Genomic DNA, 19,819 nt, shown 5'->3' with positions numbered 1-19,819 from the left:
GGGATTGGAGAGGGTACAGGCCAGGCTGAGGGATATCTCCACCCACCCCCCATGCACGAATTTCATGCACCAGGTCTCTAGTTGGTGTATAAAAATACCTACCAAATTCTGGGTATTAATTTAGTATCCTGCTACATTGCCAAATTCATTTATTAAATCTAGTAATTTTTTGGTGGTCTTTAGGGTTTCCTATGTACAATATCATGTCATCTGTGAATAATGAGAGTTTTACTTCCTCCTTTCCAATTTGGATGCCTTTTATTTCTTCTTGTCTGCATGGCTAGGACTTCCAGTAGTATGTTGAATAAGAGTGGTGAAAGTGGACATCCCTGTCTTGTTCCTGTTCTTAGGTGAAATGTTTTTAGTATTTGCCCATTGAGTATGATGTTCTCTGTAAGTTTGTTATATATGGCCTGTGTTATGTTGAGATATGCTCCTTCTGTTCCCACTTTGCTGAGAGTTTTTATCAAAAATGGGTGTTGGATTTTGTCAAACGGTTTTTCTCCGTCTATTGATATGATCCTGTGATTTTTGTCTTTCAAGTTGTTCATGTGATGTATCACGTTTCTTGATTTGCAAATATTGTACTATCCTTGCATCCCTGGAAAAATCCCACTTGGTTATGGTGTGTGATCTTTTTAATATATTGCTGGATCCAATTTCCTAATACTCTGTTGAGGATTTTAACATCTATGTTCATTAGGGATATTGGCCTGTAGTTCTCTTTCTTTGTAGTGTCTTTAGCTGGTTTTGGAATTAGGATAATACTGGCCTCATAAAAAGAGCTTGGAAGTGTTCCTTCCTCTTGAAGTTTTAAAAATAGTTTGAGTAGTATAGGTGTTAGTTCTTCTTTGAATGTTTGGTAAAACTGCTCCATGAAGCCATCTGGACCCAGACTTTTGTTTGCTGGAAGTTTTTTTTATTATTGCTTTAATTTCATCTGTTTTTATCAGTCTGTTAAGGTTTTCTGATTCTTCCTGATTCAGTTTTGGGCAATTGTATTTTTGTAGGAATTTTTCCATCTCAGCCGCATTGTCCAGTTTGTTGGCATATAGTTGTTCATAATATTTTCTTACAATCGTTTGTATTTCTGTGGTGTCAGTGGTTACTTCTCCAGTTTCATTTCTGATTTTATTTCTTTGGGTCTTTATTTCTTTTTAAAAAAATATATTTTATTGATTTTTTACAGAGAGGAAGGGAGAGAGATAGTTAGAAACATCAATGAGAGAGAAACATCAATCAGCTGCCTCCTGCACATCTCCTACTGGGGATGTACCCGCAACCCAGGTACATGCCCCTGACCGGGACCCCTCAGTCCTCAGGCCGACGCTCTATCCACTGAGCCACACCGGTTTCGGTGAGTCTTTATTTCTTGATGAGTGTGGCTAATGGTTCATCAATCTTGTTTATTCTTTCAAAGAACCAGCTCTTGGTTTTATTTATTTATTTATTTATTTTTAGTGCCCATGTCATTTATTTCTGATCTAATTTTTATTATTTCCTTTCTTCTATTTCCTCTGGGCTTTTCTTCTTGTCCTCTTTCTAGTTCTTTGAGTTTTAAGGTTAAATAGTTTATTATTAATATTTCTTCTTTTTTGAAAGAATGTTGTAGTGCTGTGAACTTCCCTTTGAAGACTGTTTTCACTGTGTCCCATAGGTGTTGGATTGTTGTGTGTTCATTTTCACTTTTTTCCAGAAAGATTTGTATTTCTTTATTGATCTTGTTGGTAGCCAATTCATATGCTATTTAACCTCCATGAGTTTGAATGTTTTGGGGTGTTTTTACTGTAGTTGATTTCTAATTTCATTCTACTGTGAGCTGAGATGATTGATATGATTTCAATCTTCTTGAACTTGTAGAGACTTGTTTTGTGTCCAAACATGTGGTCTATCTTTGTGAATGATTCATTTGCACTTGAGAAGAATGTATATTCTGCAGCCTTGGGATGATATGTTCTATAAATGTGAATTAAATCCATCTGATCCAGTGTGTCCTTTAGAGTCTCTGTTTCCGGGTTAAATTTTTGTCTGGAAGATCTATCTAATGAAGTCAGCAGGTGTTAAACTCGCCTATCATGACTGTATTGTTGTTCTCTCCCTAAAAGTCCTCTAGAAGTGGTTTTTTAAAATATATATATTAGGTGCTCCTATATTGGGTACATATATGTTTACCAGGGTTATTGCTGCAACCTGAATGGTTAGGGTTCAGGATCCAAAGAAGGGGCCACACACAAATGAAAATACTATACAAGAAATATGAATTTAGAAGGCATTGGGGGCCAGGGGTGTCTCATGAAGAGTACACTGAACTTGAGTCCAGTCTGGTTTTATTAACTTGAATACACATTTGCTCTTTAGTAATGCATATAGGCATATCAAAGGTAAAGTTTGGTAAACAGTAAAAGGATTATCAGGTTAGGGAATTGCCTTTAGCCATTGAGCCCACAATAGGGCAATATTATGCTGATTTTCAGCTCTGCTGAATATTAAAGTCCATTGGCCTTCCAATGGGTCTTTTTGCAGTAATATGCTAACTACTATTGGTTTTAGCTTCAGACAGGTTATGATATGAGTATTGCTACCCCAGCTTTTTTTTCATTTCTATAAGCATGAAAAACTTTTTTCCATCCTTTCACTCTCATCCTGTGTGAGTCTTTTGTTCTGAGGTGGGTCTCTTGTAGACAGCATATAGTGGGATCATGTTTTTGAATCCATTCAGCTACTCTGTGTCTTTTGACTGGAGCATTTAATCCAGTGGTTCTCAATCTTCCTAATGCCGTGACCCTTTAATACAGTTCCTCATGTTGTGGTGACCCCCAACCATAAAATTATTTTCGTTACTACTTCATAACTAATTTTGCTACTGTTATGAATCATAATGTAAATATCATAGGATGTATTTTCATTGTTACAAATTGAACATAATTAAAGCATAGTGATTAATCCTTGAGTACTTCATCTCACTCCCTTCTGGCCTTTGAGTTTCTGATGAGAAATCAGCTGATAGCCTTATGGGCGCTCCTTTGTAGGTAAGAGTTTGCTTTTCTCTTGCTTCCTTTAAGATTTTCTTTGGCCCTACTTTTTGGCTTTTTAATTATGATGTGTCTGGTCATGGGCTTGTTTAGGCTCCTCTTGCTTTGGACTCTCTGTGCCTCCTGAACTTGTGTAACTTTTTCCTTTACCAGGTTAGGGAAGTTTTCTGCCATTATTTCTTCAAACACATTCTGTATCCTTTGCTCCCTTCCTTCCTCTCTGGTGCACTTATTATGTGAATATTTTTACATTTCATGTAGTCCCAAAGCTCCCTTAAGCTGATTCCAAATCTTAGCTATTTTAATAACACTGCTATGAACATGGGAGGGGTATATGTGTGTGTGCATATATTCTTTCTGATTGGTGTTTTGGGGATTTTAGGATATATTCCCAAAAGTGGGCTTGCTGGGTCAAAGCGCAGATCCATATCCAGTTAACTGCCATGCCAAAACAGAAACCACCCCCATTTCTTCCATATGTGCTGGAATATTTATAAATTTAAGTTACCATAATTTTCTTTACAAACCCAGAGATGTCACTAACAAGTCTGATTTTAAAATTGGGCGACCAGAGATGATATGGAAGGTTTGTGGCTATAGACGCCCGTGGCATGTGGGGAAGGTCCACCGCTTGCATCTATAGACGCTTATAGCGTAAAGGGATATTTAATTTTTTGAGGAAACTCCATACTGTTTTCCATAGTGGCTGCACCAATCTGCATTCCCACCAGCAGTGAATTAGTGTTCCCTTTTCTCCACATCCTTGACAGCACTTGCTGTTTTTTGATTTGTTGATAATAGCCATTGTGACAGGTGTGAGGTGATATCTCCTTGAGGTTTGAATTTGTATTTCTCTGATGATTAGTAACTGAGCTTTTTTTCACATGTCTCTTGGCCATTTGTATGTCCACTTTGGAGAAATGTCTATTCAGGTCTCCTGCCCATTTTTTTTTAATATATTTTATTGATTTTTTACAGAGAGGAAGGGAGAGAGATAGAGAGATAGAAACATCAATGAGAGAGAAACATTGATCAGCTGCCTCTTGCACATCTCCTACCGGGGATGTGCCCGCAACCCAGGTATATGCCTTTGACCGGAATCGAACCTGCGACCTTTCAGTCCACAGGCCGACGCTCTATCCACTGAACCAAACCGGTTTTGGCCTCCTGCCCATTTTTAAATTGGATTGTTTATCTTCCTTTTGTTGAGTTGTGTGTATACTTTATATATTTTGGGTATTAACCTCTTATCAGATATATCATTGGCAAATATGTTTTCCCATACAGTGGGTTTCCTTTCAATTTTGATTGTTGTGTCTTTTGCTCTGCGGAAGCTTTTTATTTTGATGTAGTCCCATTTGTTTACTTTTTTCTTAGTTTCCTTTGCCCTAGGAGATGTATCCGCAAACAGATTGCTACTTGAGATGTCTGAGATTTTACTGCCTATGTTCTCCTCTAAGGCATTTATGGATGAAACCTTACATTTAAGCATTTTATTCATCTTGAGTTTATTCTTGTGTATGGTGTAAATTGGTGGTCTGGTTTCATCTTTGCATATGTCTGTCCAGTTTTCCCAGGACCATTTGTTGAAGACTGTCTTTGCTCCATTCTATGTTCTTGTCTCCTTTGTCAAATATTAATTGAGCGTAATGGCTTAGGTCGATTTCTGAGATCTCTGTTCTGATCCATTGGTCTATATTCCTGTTCTTGTGCCAGTATCAGGTTGTTTTGGTTATAAAGGCATTGTAGTATAGTTTGATATCCGGTATTGTGATCCCTTCTACGTTGTTCTTCTTTCTCAAGATTGCTGCAGCTATTCGAGGTCTTGTATGGTTCCATATAAATTTTTGGAGTATTTGTTCTAGTCCTGTGAAGTATGCCTTAGTATTTTAAAAGGAATTCTGTGCAATCTATAGATTGCTTTTGGTAGTATAGACATTTTAATGATGTTGATTCTTCCAATCCATAAAAATGATATATGCTTCTTCTATACCTCTATTTGTTTGTATTTTCCTGTATTTCTTTTTTCAGTGTCCTGCAGTTTTCCAAGTACAGGTTTTTTACCTCCTTGGTAAAGTTTGTTTCTAGATATCTGTCATCTGCGAATAATGACAATTTTACTTCTTTTCACCAATTTGGATGCCTTTTATCTCTTCTTCTCTGATTGATGTGCTAGAACTTTCAGTACTATGTTGAATAAGAGTGGTGTAAGCGGACATTGTTGTTCCTATTCTTAAGGTAAATGATTTTAGTTTTTGCTCATTGAATATGATGTTGCTGTAGGTTTGTCATATATGGCCTTTACTATGTTGAAGTATGACCCATCTCTGTGTTCCCACTTTACTGAGAGTTTTAATCAAAAAAGGGTTCTGGATTTTGTGGAATGCTTTTTGCATCTATTGATATGATCATGTGGTTTTATCTTTCAATTTGTTTATGTATCACATTTATTGATTTGCAAATATTGTACCAGCCTTGCATCCCTGGAATAAATCCCAGGTGGTCATGTTATATGATCTTTTTAGTATATTGTTGTATCCGATTTGCTGATCATTTCTTGAAGATTTTAGCATCTGTGTTCATCTGTGAACATTGGCCTGTTATTTTCTTTTTTTGTAGTGTCTTTATCTGGTTTTGGAATTAGGATAATGCTGGCTTTGTAAAAAGAGCTTGGAATAGTTTTAGGAGGATAGCTGTTCTTCAATGCTTTGTAAAATTCTCCTGTAAATCCTTCTGGTCCAGGACTTTTGTTTGCTGGAAATTTTCTCATTACTACTTCAATTCATCAGTTGTTATTGGCCTCCTCAGATTTTCTGATTCTTCCTCATTGTATGTTTCTAATATTCTAATGTTATTAGAATATTGTATGTTTCTAGGCATTTGTCCATTTTGCCTATGTTGTTCAGTTTTTTTTGGCATATAGTTGTTTGTAGTATTTGCTTACAATCCTCTTTATTTCTGTGGTTCCCGTTGTTATATCTCCTCTTTCATTTCTGATTTTATTTATTTTGGTCCTCTTTATTTCTTGATGAGTCTGGCTAAGGGTTCATCAAACTTATTTATCCTTTCAAAGAACCAGCTCTTGGATTTATTGAGCTTTTGTACTGTTTTTTGTTTGTTTGGTTTTGGTTTTTTTTTAGTCTCTGTCTCATTTATTTCCACTCTGATCTTATTATTTCCTTCCCCCAGATTTTTCTTGCTGTTCTCTTTCTAATTCATTTTGTTGTAAGGTTAGATTGTTTATTAGTGATTTTTCTTGTTTCTAGTGGTAGTCCTGTAATACTGTGAACTTCACTCTTAGGACTGCTTTCACCATGTCCCTTTGGTTTTGGGTGGTTATTTGTTCATTTTCATTTGTTTCCAGGAAGTTTTTAATTTCTTGCTTAACCCATTCCTTGTTTAATAACATGCTATTTAGCCTCCATATATTTGAGGGGTTTTGGTGGGGTTTTTTTTTTTTTATTGTAGTTGATTTCCTACTCATGTTATCTGAGAAAAAGCTTGGTATTATATCAATCATCTTGAATTTGTATAGGCTTGTTTTGTGTCCTAACATGTGGTCTGTCTTTGAAAATTTTCCATGTGCATTTGAGAAGAATGTATATTCTGTTATTTTGGAGTGAAATGTTCTATAAATATCGGTTAGATCCATCTGATCTAGTGTGTCATATAAGGCCTCTGTTTCCTTGTTAATTTTTTATCTGGAAGATCTATCCAGTGATGTCAGTGGGGTGTTTAAGTCCCCTACGATGTCGGTATTGCTGTGAATCTCTCCCTTAAATTCCATCAAAGTTTTTTTATGTACTTGTGTACTCTTATATTGGATGCACATATGTTTACCTTTAGTATTATGAAGCGGCCTTCTTTGTCTCTTGCTGTGGCCTTTCTTTTGAATTCTATTTTGTTTGATATGAGTATTCCTACCCCAGCTTTTTTTCCCTTCCATTTGCATGGAATATATTTTTCCATCCCTTCACTCTCAGTCTGAGTGTATCTTTTGTTCTTAGGTGGGTCTCTTGAAGACAGCATATACATGGGTCATGTTTTCTTATCCATTCAGTCACCCTATGTCTTTTGATTGGAGCATTTAATCCATTTATATTACACTTATTATTGTTAGTTATGTATTGTCATTTTTATTTTCTTTATGCCTATGACCCTCTCTCCTTTTCTTTTTCTTAAAGCAGTCCCTTTAACATTTCTTTCATTCCTGGTTTGATGGTAATGTACTTTTTAAACTTTTTTTCTCTGGAAAGCTTTTTATTTTTCCTTCAGTTTTAAATGATAGTCTTGCTAGATACACTAGTCTTGGATTTAGGCCCTTGCTTTTCATTACTTTGAGTACTTCAAGCCACTCCCTTCTGGCCTGAAGTGTTTTTATTGAGAAGTCAGCTGACATCCTAATGGGAACTCCTATGTAGGCAATTTTCTGTCTCTTTCTTGCTGCCTTTATGATTCTTTCTTTGTCTTTAACTTTTGCCATTTTAATTATGATGTGTCTACACGTGGGTCTCTTTGGGTTCCTCTTGATTGACCCTTTCTATGCCTCCTGAACTTGTATGACATTTTCCTTCACCGGGTTGGGGAAGTTTTCTGTCATTGTTTCTTTATACAGGTTCTCTGTTCCTTGCTCTCCCTCTTCCCTTTCTGTTATCCTATAAAGTGGATGTTATTACATTTCATCTTGGCCCAGAGCTCCCTTAAGCTATCTTCCTGCTTGTTAATTCTTTTTTCTATTTGCTGCTCTAATTGGGTATTTATTTCTACCTTGTCTTTCAAATCAGTGCTCACCAACTAGTGGTCTGTGGACCACTGGTGGTCCGTTAGGTCCGAAAGGTTGGTGACCGCTGGTTTAAGGAAACCTTTGGAACAGCAGTCGCCAATTGGTGGTCCGTGGACCAATGGTGGTCCATGAGGTTTGAAAGGTTGGTGACCACTGTTCCAAATCACTGATTCAATCTCTGCTTCGTGCAGTCTTCTTTTAATACCTTCCAGTGAGTACCTGATGTCAGATATATCATTCTTCATTTCTGTCTGGTTGTTGTTCAGTCTATTTCCCTTTGCATAGTGTTGTAATTTGCATTAAGCTCCACAAGCATCTTTATAACCATTGCCTTGAACTCTATGTCCTATAGGTTATTTGCCTCCATTATATTTAGTTCTTTTTCTGGAGAATCCTTCTTTTCTCTCATTTGAGGGTTGTTTCTTTGTTTCCCCATTTTAGCTGTCTCTCTGTATTTGCTTTTATGTGTTAGGTCAAACTGTTATGCCTACAAGTCTGTGTGGGATGGCCTAATGTAGAATGTGTCTGAGGGGTCCAGTGGTGTAGTCTCTTAGTTCACCTGAGCTGGATGCTCTCAGTGCCCTGTGTGCTTTATATTTTTTTCCTGTTATAATTGGGACTTGATTGTTGATGTCCCATTTGTGGGAGGGATCTCCCCTCCAACTTGCTGCCAGTAAGGTTCAACCCCCACGTAGTCATGCCAGCTATTATACAGGTGCTTACAGAACAGAATAAGACACAACATGGCCAAACTAAAAACACTACAAAAATCAAGCTACTCAATCAACAACAACAGAAAAGACCAACAAGGAAAAAGAAGAGAAAGCAAAGCTGAGAAAAAAATAAAAGGAATACTAAAAGACACACAACCAAAGAAAAAGAGGGGTTGTAAAGAAAAAAAGAAAAAGAAGATGAAAGAAAGATGGAAGCAAGGAGGAAGCTAAATGAACTATTATAGGAGGAAAGAGGAAACAGGAAATAAATTAAATAATAATAAATTAAAACGTTGTAATAATGGATATATTAATATATAGATAGGAAAAGTAAGACAGAAAAGAAATGAGAAAAAAGAATAACAAAAAATATGAAAAATTAATAAGAATAGTCTAAAGTAGAATAGAATAAAAGGAAAGAGAGAAATTAGAGATATTCAAGAAAAAAGAAAGAAAGAAAGGGTGGCACAAAAAAAGAAAAACAACTCCCACACACACACATACACACATACACACACACACACACACACACACTCACTCTCAAAGACTTTGGCTCTGCTATTTGTGGGCTCGCTGGATTTTGCTCTGATGTGAATCTGGTTTCTTGGTGTGTCTATCCTAGGCCTCCTGGGAGCTGTTCTAGTGCAGATGAATGTAAGTCACTATCCCTTTTTGACCCTGGGCATCCTGATTGAGGTTGGAGAGGTTGAAAGCCCTAGTAGTCCAATGGTCAAGGACTTCTTGGCCCTGAGGCTGGGTTTGCCTTGAGTCTTATGCCTTGATTGTCTCTGTTCTGAGCTATACTTCCTTACCCCACGGAACTGGTCCCCAGCTTTCAGCTACAGGAGCTCAGGCCCACTGGCTTTTGCCTTACTGGGTGGTCCGTGCTGTGTCCAAAACTAGTCTGGATGGTGGTGAGGCTGGGTGCCTAGCTGCTGCTGCTCCCCACTTCAAGATAGCATGGTTTCTGAGCCAGAGCTGAACCAGCCTGGGGAGTCCTCTTCTGGCATTTTAAGTCTTTTAATCTCATAGAATCTGTTCTTTCATCATCTTTATCAGCCCATGTGGAGACCAGGTCCTGCTACTGGAGCATGCTGTGGGGACACTGCATCGAGGCAGGCTGCTGGCAGCTGCAGCGAGTGCCGAGAGCCACCACCTCTTCTCCCCAAAGTGGCTGTGGGCTTAGGCTGATGGAGCTGGAGAAGGACCCTGGGGAGAGGGAGAAGAAGAGCAGCATCTCCTCCTCCTCCTCCATGCCTTGGAAATGCCCCATCCAGCGGCAACCCTGGCTTACCACCTGACCCAGGAGCACTCAATGCAGCCTCCCTGCCCTCCTGTGCTCATTGAGCCTCCTAGGGCTTCGCCAAACCCCTCTGGCGTGGGTTGGCTCAATTCTACAGCCTTCGTTTTAAATTCTATTTTGACTAAGTATTGGTATCCTAGCTTTCTTTTTGTTTCCACTTGCATGAAGCACTAGTATGCTTTTGCATCCCTTCACTTTGAGTCTGTATCTTTTTATCTGAAGTGAGTCTCTTATAGGCAGCATATGCCTGGGTGCTGGGGTTTTTTGTTTGTTTGTTTTTTAACCTATTCAGCCATCCTATATCTTTTGATTGGAACATTTAGTCAGTGTACATTTATAATAATTACTAGAGGCCCGGCGCACGAAATTTGTGCAGGAGTACGGTCCCTAGGCCTGGCCTGCGATCAGGGCCATCTTCCCTGGCTGCCGGCAGCTGGCCTCTCCCCCAGCCACCACCCACCCCTTGTTCCCCATTCACCATCGGGTGATCCGAGCCTGCCGGCCGGAGGGAGGTACCAAGAAGTTGGCCATATCCGCCTGCTTGCCGACCTTGCCCCCACTGCAGGTTGCCCTCTGTGTGTGGGGCGACCGGTGGGGCAAGAGCCTTGGCCTGGTGCCGCCATGTCCCCCACCACCCACTCCCGGTTCCCCGTTCATCCTCAGGCGATGGAAGCCTGCCAGCCGGGAAAAGGGACTGAGAGGTGGAGAGTGTGTCTCATAGTGACTGGTTGAGAGGTCGTTCTGGTTGTTCCACTGTTAGGGTCAATTTGCATATTAGCCTTTTATTATATAGAATGGGTAGGTATCTATGGAACTTATTGGCATTTATTGTTTTCTGATCATTTTTGTCATCCTATGTTCCTTTCTTCCTTCCTTGTACATCGATGACTTCCTTTAGTGCTTTTTTGGGGTTCCTTTTTCTTTATTTTTTAAATGTGTGTATTAGAGGGTTTTCTTTTTGCTTTATGGTTACAAGATCCATATATAACAAGCTCTGTATATAGCAGTCTATTTTAAATGGTTGGTCCTGTAAATTTGAATGCATTCTAAAACCACTGTATTTCTTAACTTGGCTTGCTATGTTTGTTTTTGACATTGTATCTTACTTTTTTATGCTGTTGTGTGTCCCTTAATTTGTTACTGCAATATCACATGCTCTTAATTCTTGTGTCTATTACCGTTTTTACTATCTCTATAATTGATCGATCCACTACATTTGTTAAATGTTTGCCTTTACAAGTGACATTTTCCCCTATATATTCTTTTTTATTTGTTTGTTTTTGTCTTTTCTTTTCCACTTAAAGAATTCTTTTTAACATTTCTTGTAAAGTTCATTTAGCTTTTGCTTGTCTATGAAATTCTTCACCTCTCTTTTATTCTGAATGGTAACTTGCTGGGTAGATATTCTTAAATATAGATTTTCTCCTTTCATCACTTTGAATATATTGTGCCATTCTCTTCTGGAAAAGTTTCTGCTGAAAAATTAACTGATAATCTTATGAGGGAATTCTTTGTATAAAACTGGCTTTCTTTCTCTTGCTGATATTAAGGTTTTCTCTTTACTTTTAACTTTTTTTGCATTTTAATAATGATGTGCCTTGGTGTGGGCCACTTTGGTTTTATCTTGTTTGGCATTTTCTGAACTTCCATGTCTATTTTCTTCACCAGGTTGGAGAAGTGTTCAGCCATCTTTAAATAGGTTTCTTGCCCTCTTCTCTCTTTCTTCTCCTCCTTATGATGCAAATTTTGGTATGCTGATGATTTTGTCCCAGAGATACCTTAAATTATCCCCCCCCATTTTGTTTTGCTCTGCAATTGGATGATTTTCATTACCTTGTCTATCAGCTTACTAACTCATTCTTCTGCTTCAACTGATTTGATGTTGATTTCCTCTAATGTATTTTTTTTCAGTTATTGTATTTTTTTAGTTCTGTTGGTTCTTGTTATGTTTTCTGTCTCTTTGTTGAAGTTTTCACTGAGTTCACCTTTCTTCACCTGCACTCATTGGTCATCTTATAACCAGTGTTTTGAACTCTTTTCTGATAGATTGCTTGTCTCCATTATTTAGTATTTTTCTGTGGTTTTATCCTATTCTTCCATTTCTAACATATTTCTTTGTTTCTTCATTTTGGCTGTCTCTCTGTGTTTGTTTCTATGACAGGTGGAACAGCAACCTATCCCCGTCTTGTTGTTGCTTCCCCTCTGTAGAATTTATGTGCTTGGTTTCTTTGGCATGCCAGCTGAAGCTGAGTCTGGAGTGGAGGTAGGCTGAAGAGAGTCAGGAGGAATACACCACATGGACTGCCATGGCAGGCTGGTTGGAGGTCAAGTCCTTGAGGCAAGCCTCACCAAGGCCCCTTGATAAACTGGCTATAGTTAGAGTGCGCTCAGGCATGAGGAGTCCTAGGGACAAGCTATAGCAGGACTCAGAGCTGTAGCTAGGGTAGGTACAACTTGCAGAGAGTCATGCGGGCAAGCCACACTGGGAGGCCATTTGGGGTTATAGTTGGAGTAGGCTCAGGACAAGGGTAGCCTTCTAGACAGGCCATGCTGAGGCCTAGAGCTATAGCTAAAGCAGATGTGGTCTGATAGGAGACCTGGGGGTAAACTGCACAGGCTCGTGATGTAGTTTGCATAGGTGAAGAGCCACGGGGTGTCCCTGAGATAGGTCTCAGCACTGGTGTGGGCCTGGAGCCTGGTGTGTACTATGACAGTCTTGGCAGGCTAGCTAGTGTACTTGGATCATGCTCTTGCCATGCAATCAAGTTGGAGGGGGAAGGCTACTAATGGTGCTCTCCAGTGCCTGTGACACCAGAATGAGTTCCCACCTTATCTACTTATTGTTTGGCAGAGACTCTAAGATTAGTAAATGGATTTCCTTCCTGTATTGTCTATGTGCCCTTTAAACCAGTTTTTTTCAATGTGCCCCGGGGCTGGTACATTGGTGAGCAGGCCCCTCAGTGAACCATCCCTATTTCAAGCTGGTGCTTGGTGGTGGAGTCTCCATGGTACAATGCCTCCATCTTTCCTACCCATTTCTATGTGGTCTCTCTCGCTTGTTTTGCAAAAGCTGTTCAGTGAGCCCTTTGTTTTCCTTTAGGGGAATTTCTCTGTCTATAGGTGTAAATTTGTTGTGTCCCTGGGAGGAGGTGAGTTCAGGGTCTTCCTGTGCTGCCATGTTGGACCAAAAGCCTGAACTTCTAATTTTAAATAGCTATAAGTTAGTGTTTTATTTTTAATATACTCAGAGACCCATATTTATTGAGATTTTTCTATATCTTCAGTTAGTACAATTTTTAAAGAGTTGATAATTTAGAGTATATTTGGTCCATCCAAGGTATTTTATTTCATGTGCATGTTAAGAGTAAATTATATTTAAATTTTCACTGATGCCAATTTAAATTGTTTCTATTTTTGTACTTAACTTTCATTTTAACTACCTTCTATGCTCCAAATGGTTAGAATTTGTGTAAGAGAGAGTAAAGGATCAGTATTTCTGCTGAACTCAATGTTAAATATAGGGTAGGTCTTATAGAAACACATAGCCCTATAAACTTCATTTTCAGAGAGAATTGTGCTACTTGAGAAGCTTTGTTCTAGGTAAGGTAAAAACACTTTCCTTGGGTTTGCAATAAACTTGCCTTGTATTCTGTTGAGTTCTTTGATTTATAATATATAAGAGATAATGTTATAAAATATTGTATGAATGTAGATAGTAAGTTTTTTCAAAGGCATTTATTAAATTACTAGAGGCCCTGTGCATGGATTTGTGCACTGGTGGGGTTCCTTGGCCTGGCCTGTGGGGATCAGGCCAAAACTGGCTCTCCAACATCCCCTGAGGGTCCTGGATTGTGAGAGGGCAGTTCTCAGATGATGCACCTTGGAATCGGGCTCCCTCCTCTGGTTCTGGGCACGTCACCTGAGAACCGCAGCCGCCAAGTTACTGCAGCTCAGCAGCTCCCCGTTGAGCATCTGCCCCCTGCTGGTCAGTGCATGTCATAGCTACTTCTTGCGTTGTCAAGCCTCTCTGCTGGGCCATATGTACGTCACACCCATTCTTTTGCTTATGTTTCTTGCCTGAGAACAGCTCCCGCTTCCCAATCTGTTAAAACCCTGTCTAAGTTTTTCACTGCTCAGCTCAAAACCTACCTTTTTCTTGAAGGCTGTTAAACTTTTTCACTTCCTTTGGACTCCCTTGTCTCTGAAACTTTAAAAAAAATTGCTTCACATAATTTAGCTCTAAAATAGATATATCATTTTTTTCTTTAGTCACTGTTGTCACCAGATTGTTATGATTACTATTTTATGTTATATTATATTAGGGGCCCGGTGCACAAAATGTGTGCACTGGTGGGGAGGTTCCCTCAGCTCAGTCTGTCCCCTCTCACAGACTGGGAGCCCTCAGGGGATTTCCTACTGACAGCTTAGGCCCGCTCCCCATGGAGAGCGGGCCTAAGCCGCAGTCTGGCCTCCCACTGCGGGAGGCAACAGGGCTGATCAGGGGAAGGCACCAGCACCATCACCCTGCTGCTGCAGCCACTGCCAGGCACCGCAGACGCCAAGGTGTTTTCATCAACATGGACTCTAGTCCCTTCAGCATGAAAAAAAATGACAACTTTCTTTAGGCATTTTCAAGATGTGTCTTTCATAGGGTATGACATTTCTTCCTTTCTTTTTTTTTTTTCTTATTATAACCCAAGTTACCAAGAACACTGCAAGTGGTGGCGTACAGGGAGCTTAGCCAGTGAGCGGTTAGAAAAGGTGTTTATGCTCGAACTGGTTTGGCTCAGTGGATAGAGCGTCGGCCTGCAGACTGAAGGGTCTCAAATTTGATTCCTGTTAAGGGCATGTACCTTGGTTGGGGGCACATCCCCAGTGGGAAGTGTGCAGGAGGCAGCTCATTGATGTTTCTCTCTCATCGATGTTTCTGACTGTCTATCCCTCTCTCCTCTTCTCTGTGGAAAAAAATCAATAAAATATATTTTTAAAAAGAAAGGAAAAGGTGATTCCTCTGCAGCTCATGAGCAGAGGACCCCCTGTGTTGTGTCCACTGGGCTAGGGGCATGTCCCTGCCGCCGGGAGGGGGCACACCCCCGAGGCTGGCAGCCAGACCTGCATTGTGGGCGCTGGGCTCTGGGGCATGCGGGCCTGGGCCATGTGGTGGCTGCCACCACCAGGGGCATGCCCCCCAGGCCAGCAGCCCCGAGTTGTGGGCACCAGGCTGGGGGGCGTGGATCTGGGCCGCTGCTTGGTGCCAGCACACATGGAAGCAGCCACAGGGTGGGAACATCCACTTGGCGCCTGCACCCGTAGGCCTGAAGCAGTCGGGGGCGTTCTGGGAACCTGGCTGCTCAGGGCCTACACACAGGCCTGCAGGCTAGGAGCGACCTGGGTCCTGAGGATGTTCCTGGGACCCAGGCCGCTTGGCAATCTGTGTAGGCAAATTAACCTGCCATCTTTGTCAGATTAATTTGCAAACTCACCCCTGATTTGCTGGTGAGCATAGCGGAGGGATGGTCAATTTACATGTTTCTCTTTTATTATGTAGGATTACTTATACACAGCTGTAATATTATTCAGTGCTTATTCTGGATGTTACTTCATTTACTACATCTATAGCTTTTTACGGGAGGTATTTGTATCGATTTCACAGGTAGAGAATCTATGGTTAGGCTACGTTGTTAAAAAGTGGCAGAACTGATACCTAGGCGCATACTCTAATACAGAGGTGGACAAAACTAAGTTTATAGTTCATATAGAAAATAATACAATAATCCTATATAATAAAAGGGTAATATGCCAATTGACCCTAACGGTCTACGACTAGGAATGACTGGTCGCTATGACATGCACTGACCACCAGGAGGCAGATGCTCAATGCAGGAGCTTCCCCCTGGAGGTCACTGCTTCCACAGGAGCACTGGCTCATGCCTGGACAGTGTAGCGGTGGTGGCGGGAACCTCTCCCGCCTCTGCTGCAGCATTAAGGATGTCCGACTAATGGCTTAGGCCCACTCACCAGGGCTCCCAGGCTGCCAGAGGGATGTCTGACTACTAGCTTGGCGATTCCCTGGGGAGCGGGCCTAAGCCGTCAGTCGGACATCCCCCAAGGGGTCCTGGACTGCGAGAAGGTGCAGGCTGGGCTGAGAGACCTCCCCAAGTGTATGAATTTTTGTGCTCTGGGCCTCTAGTTAATATATAATAATCCTATATAATAAAAGCCTAATATGCTAAGTGTCTGGTCTTCTGGTCATCCGTGCAACCTGTCAAAGTGTAATATGCTAATGATATGCTAAGGCCATTCAATCACTTGCTATGACATGCACTAACCACCAGGGGCCAGACAGTCGACTGGTCAACCAGTCGCTATGACGTGCACTGACCACCAGGAAGCAGACTCTCTGACAGGTAGGCTAACTTGCTGCTGTGGTCTGGCTGATCGAGACTGAGCGAAACAGACCAGACATACCCTGGAGCCCTCCTGTGGTCCCTCCCCATCTGGCCAACCTCCTGTGTCTCTCCTCCGCCCCGATTGTGTACCAATGGAGTCCCTCGGCCTGGCCCGCACCCTCTCGTAATTGGGGATCCTTGGGGGATGTTGGAGAGCCGTTTTCGGCTCGATCCCACAGGCATAACAGGCTAATATGCAAATCGACCAAACAGCGGAACAACTGGTTGCTATGACACACACTGAACCACCAGGAGGCAGACGCTCAACACAGAACCTGCCCCCTGGTGGTCAGTGCACTCCCACAGGGGGAGCACTGCTGAGCCAGAAGCCAGGTTCACAGCTGGCGAGTGCAGTGGTGGTGGTGGTGGGAGCCTCTCCCACTTCCACGGCAGCGCTAAGGATGTCTGACTGATGGCAGTCAGGTGGACATCCCCCAAGGGCTTCCAGACTGCAAGAGGGTGCAGGCGGGGCTGAGGGAACCCCTCCCCCCCGAGTGCATGAATTTCGTGCACTGGGCCTCTAGTACAAGAATAAACTTTCACGTTCTCACAACTATAAATCTACTTTTGCCCACCCATGCATATAGTCTTCTATAGGCTGCTTAAGACCTATCTTATGTCACCTACATTCTCTGTTTTCATTCATTGATATATACTAAATTCTTACTAAATTTTAAATATTTTTCTTTAACTTCCTGTTAACTCTTCATTTGCGGGCATAATCTAAGGCTTTGGGTTATTACTATGCCAGTTGAACTTCTTTTACTGATAAAGAAATTATAATTATCTAGAAATATTTATTATGTGCCTAGAATATGTTACAATCCTGCTTCTCCTTTGAAAATCATCACTTTAAGGTATAGTAGTGTATAATAATGACACATTATAATTTTAACAGGTATGCTCATTTTTTTTTTTTTATGTAGTGGTAAAGATATTTTCTTTTGGATTTTATTTTTAGAAACTGTCATGGAGTTCCTTGAGAAACTATCTGACAAACTTTCAGAAAGGTTCGTTTTTATTCTTCTCTTTAGAATATATGTTATTTTTGTGTGTCTTTTTTAAAGACTTAATTTATGAAAAATGAGCAAGTTACCTATTAATAATGCAAGTATTGGAATACTGGGTCAGATCTGTGGACTATTGAGTAGGAGGTTAATTGAACTATGAGATATACTTTGAAAGCACATAGTTGTCTTCCTAAGATGACAACCTTGAAAACTTAGGCCATCCCCTTTGATTAATTATTTGTCTTTAGGAAATCATTGATGTGTAACTTAAAAAGTTTCCAACCCTAGCTGGTTTGGCTGAGTGGATAGAGCCGAAGGATCCCAGTTTCAATTCTGGTCAAGGGCATGTACCTCCATTGCAAGCTCCTCCCCGGCCCAGGCCCTAGTCAGGCTCCTGCAGGAGGCAAGCAATCGATGTGTTTCTCTTACATCACTTTCTCTCTGTCTTTCCCTCTCCACTATTTCTAAAAATCAATAGAAAAATATCCTCAGGTGAGGATTAAATAACAAACAAAAAATTTCCAAATGTTTTTGAAACTACATATTTTAGTTTGTACCATCAATTTTATGTCAAGTTTAAAAAATAGTATTTTTCTTCCTTTGGCCTAAATATTGGCAGCAGATGTGGTAAATTGATCTGTATTTTGATTTTGTATATTTCAAGAATGATCTGCTTCACCATTTGTAATTTCAAGCTGAAGTGTTTTTCTCTCTACTATGAGTCCCTTTGTTATATTCTTGCCTTCCCTTTTCCCAGTGCCCAGTTTCTTTGATCATGCCACTTGTCCTTCACTAGCACTCTTCTAGTGCTTTATTGAGAGGCAGAATTCCAATAGGCATCAGATACCTAGGCTTCCAGGAAAAGGCTGATCATGGTTTTAAAAGAGGGTCATGTTCCAGAAAAAGTTAAGAACCATGTGATTTCACTCATATGTAGGATATAAAACTGAAAACAACAAATAAACAAGACAAACAAAAATTTGTAGACATAGACAACAGTATGGTGGTTACCAGAGGGAAAGGGGGAGGTAGTAGAGGGTAAAGGAGGTTAAATATATGGTGATGGAAGGAGATTTGATTTTGGGTAACAGCAAACACACAATATAATATACAGATGACATATAGAATTGTACACTTGAAACCTATATAATTTTATTAACCATTTTCACCCCAATCCTATATAATAAAAGCCTAATATGCTAAGTGTCTGGTCGACTGGTCAGCCGTTCAACCAATCAAAGCGTAATATGCTAATGATATGATAAGGCAGCTAAACCGCTGGCTATGACATGCAGTGACCACCAGGGGGCAGACGCTCTGACAGGTAGGTTAGCTTGCTGCTAGGTTCTGACTGATCGAAACTGAGAGAGATGGGTTGGACATGCCCTGGAGCCCTCCTGCGGTCCCTCCCCAGCTGGCCAACCTCCCATGTCCCTGCCTGGCCCCAATCGTGCACTGGTGGGGTCCCTCGGCCTGGCATGCACCCTCTTCAATCCGGAACCACTCGCGGGATGTCAGAGAGCTGATTTCAACCCGATCCTGCAGGCCAGGCTGAGGGACCCCACTGGTGCATGAATTCATGCACCAGGCCTCTAGTAAATTTAATTAAAAAGAAAGAGGAAAGAGGGTCATGTTTTCTCATTTCTTTCTTATAATGCTGTCTAAAATTTTATTTGCTGCCCTAGCTGGTTTGGCTCAGTGGATAGAGCGTTGGCCTGCAGACTGAAGGGTCCCGTATTTGATTCCAGTAAAGGGCACATGCCCAGTTGCAGGCTTGATCCCCAGTAGGTTGCATGCAGGAGGCAGCCAATCAATGATTCTCTCTAATCATTGATGTTTATCTCTCTCTCTCCCTCTCCCTTCCTCTCTGAAATCAATAAAAATATATTTAAAAAATAAAATAAAATAATATTTTATTTGCCTTTTTTACTATACCAGTATGTTAAGTTTTAGCTCAAATATTCATTTTCTATTATAAATTCATGCCTTAGAACCCAATCCTCTCTAATTTGGATTATATTTATAAATTCTAAACTTTTCTTTTAAGCCAGTGAACCACTGTGGCTTTGATATAATGAAGACGAAGTGTTAATAATGCAGTTATTTGAGAATTTATTCTACTTTGCTTTGTTGGATAAGTGTTAATATTCTTTCCCCATTAATATGTAGATTACTAAGTGTACCAGTTAATAATGCGGATTTTTTTCAATAGATGGAGTTACACATATGTTGATATATATGCGATTTGATATGTGTGCTATTTTGTTGTATTGACAACAAGCTCCAAAACTTCCTATGTCAAATTTTCTGAAGGTGTTAACATCATAGATATTTTTATGCTTAAAAATGTCGAATTTCATGCCAAAAAAAGAACATTTGCAGAAAGTTTTAATTCATTACTTTATTTTGAAGAAAAAGTTATCATATATATACTTCAGGAAGCTTATAGTGAACATGCTCCAACTCAAGATACTTGTGAACACTGGTTTAAACTCTTTAAAAGTTATGATTTCAATGTGAAAGACAAAG

General features: G+C 40.4%; 1 protein-coding gene across 1 annotated transcript in view; it reads left to right on the top strand.

Annotated features, from left to right (window-relative positions):
• Positions 1–19,819, top strand: part of MIPEP (mitochondrial intermediate peptidase) — a 94,213-nt gene that overhangs the window by 40,351 nt on the left and 34,043 nt on the right. The window contains exon 9 of the mRNA XM_015563309.1: positions 17,242–17,290. Coding sequence (XP_015418795.1) covers positions 17,242–17,290 — 49 coding nt within the window. The remainder of the gene's footprint in view (positions 1–17,241; positions 17,291–19,819) is intronic.

This window comes from Myotis davidii, unplaced genomic scaffold (assembly GCF_000327345.1).
Source record: "Myotis davidii unplaced genomic scaffold, ASM32734v1 scaffold859, whole genome shotgun sequence".
Lineage (NCBI taxonomy): Eukaryota > Metazoa > Chordata > Mammalia > Chiroptera > Vespertilionidae > Myotis > Myotis davidii.
This window is presented reverse-complemented; position numbering and strand designations above follow the sequence as displayed.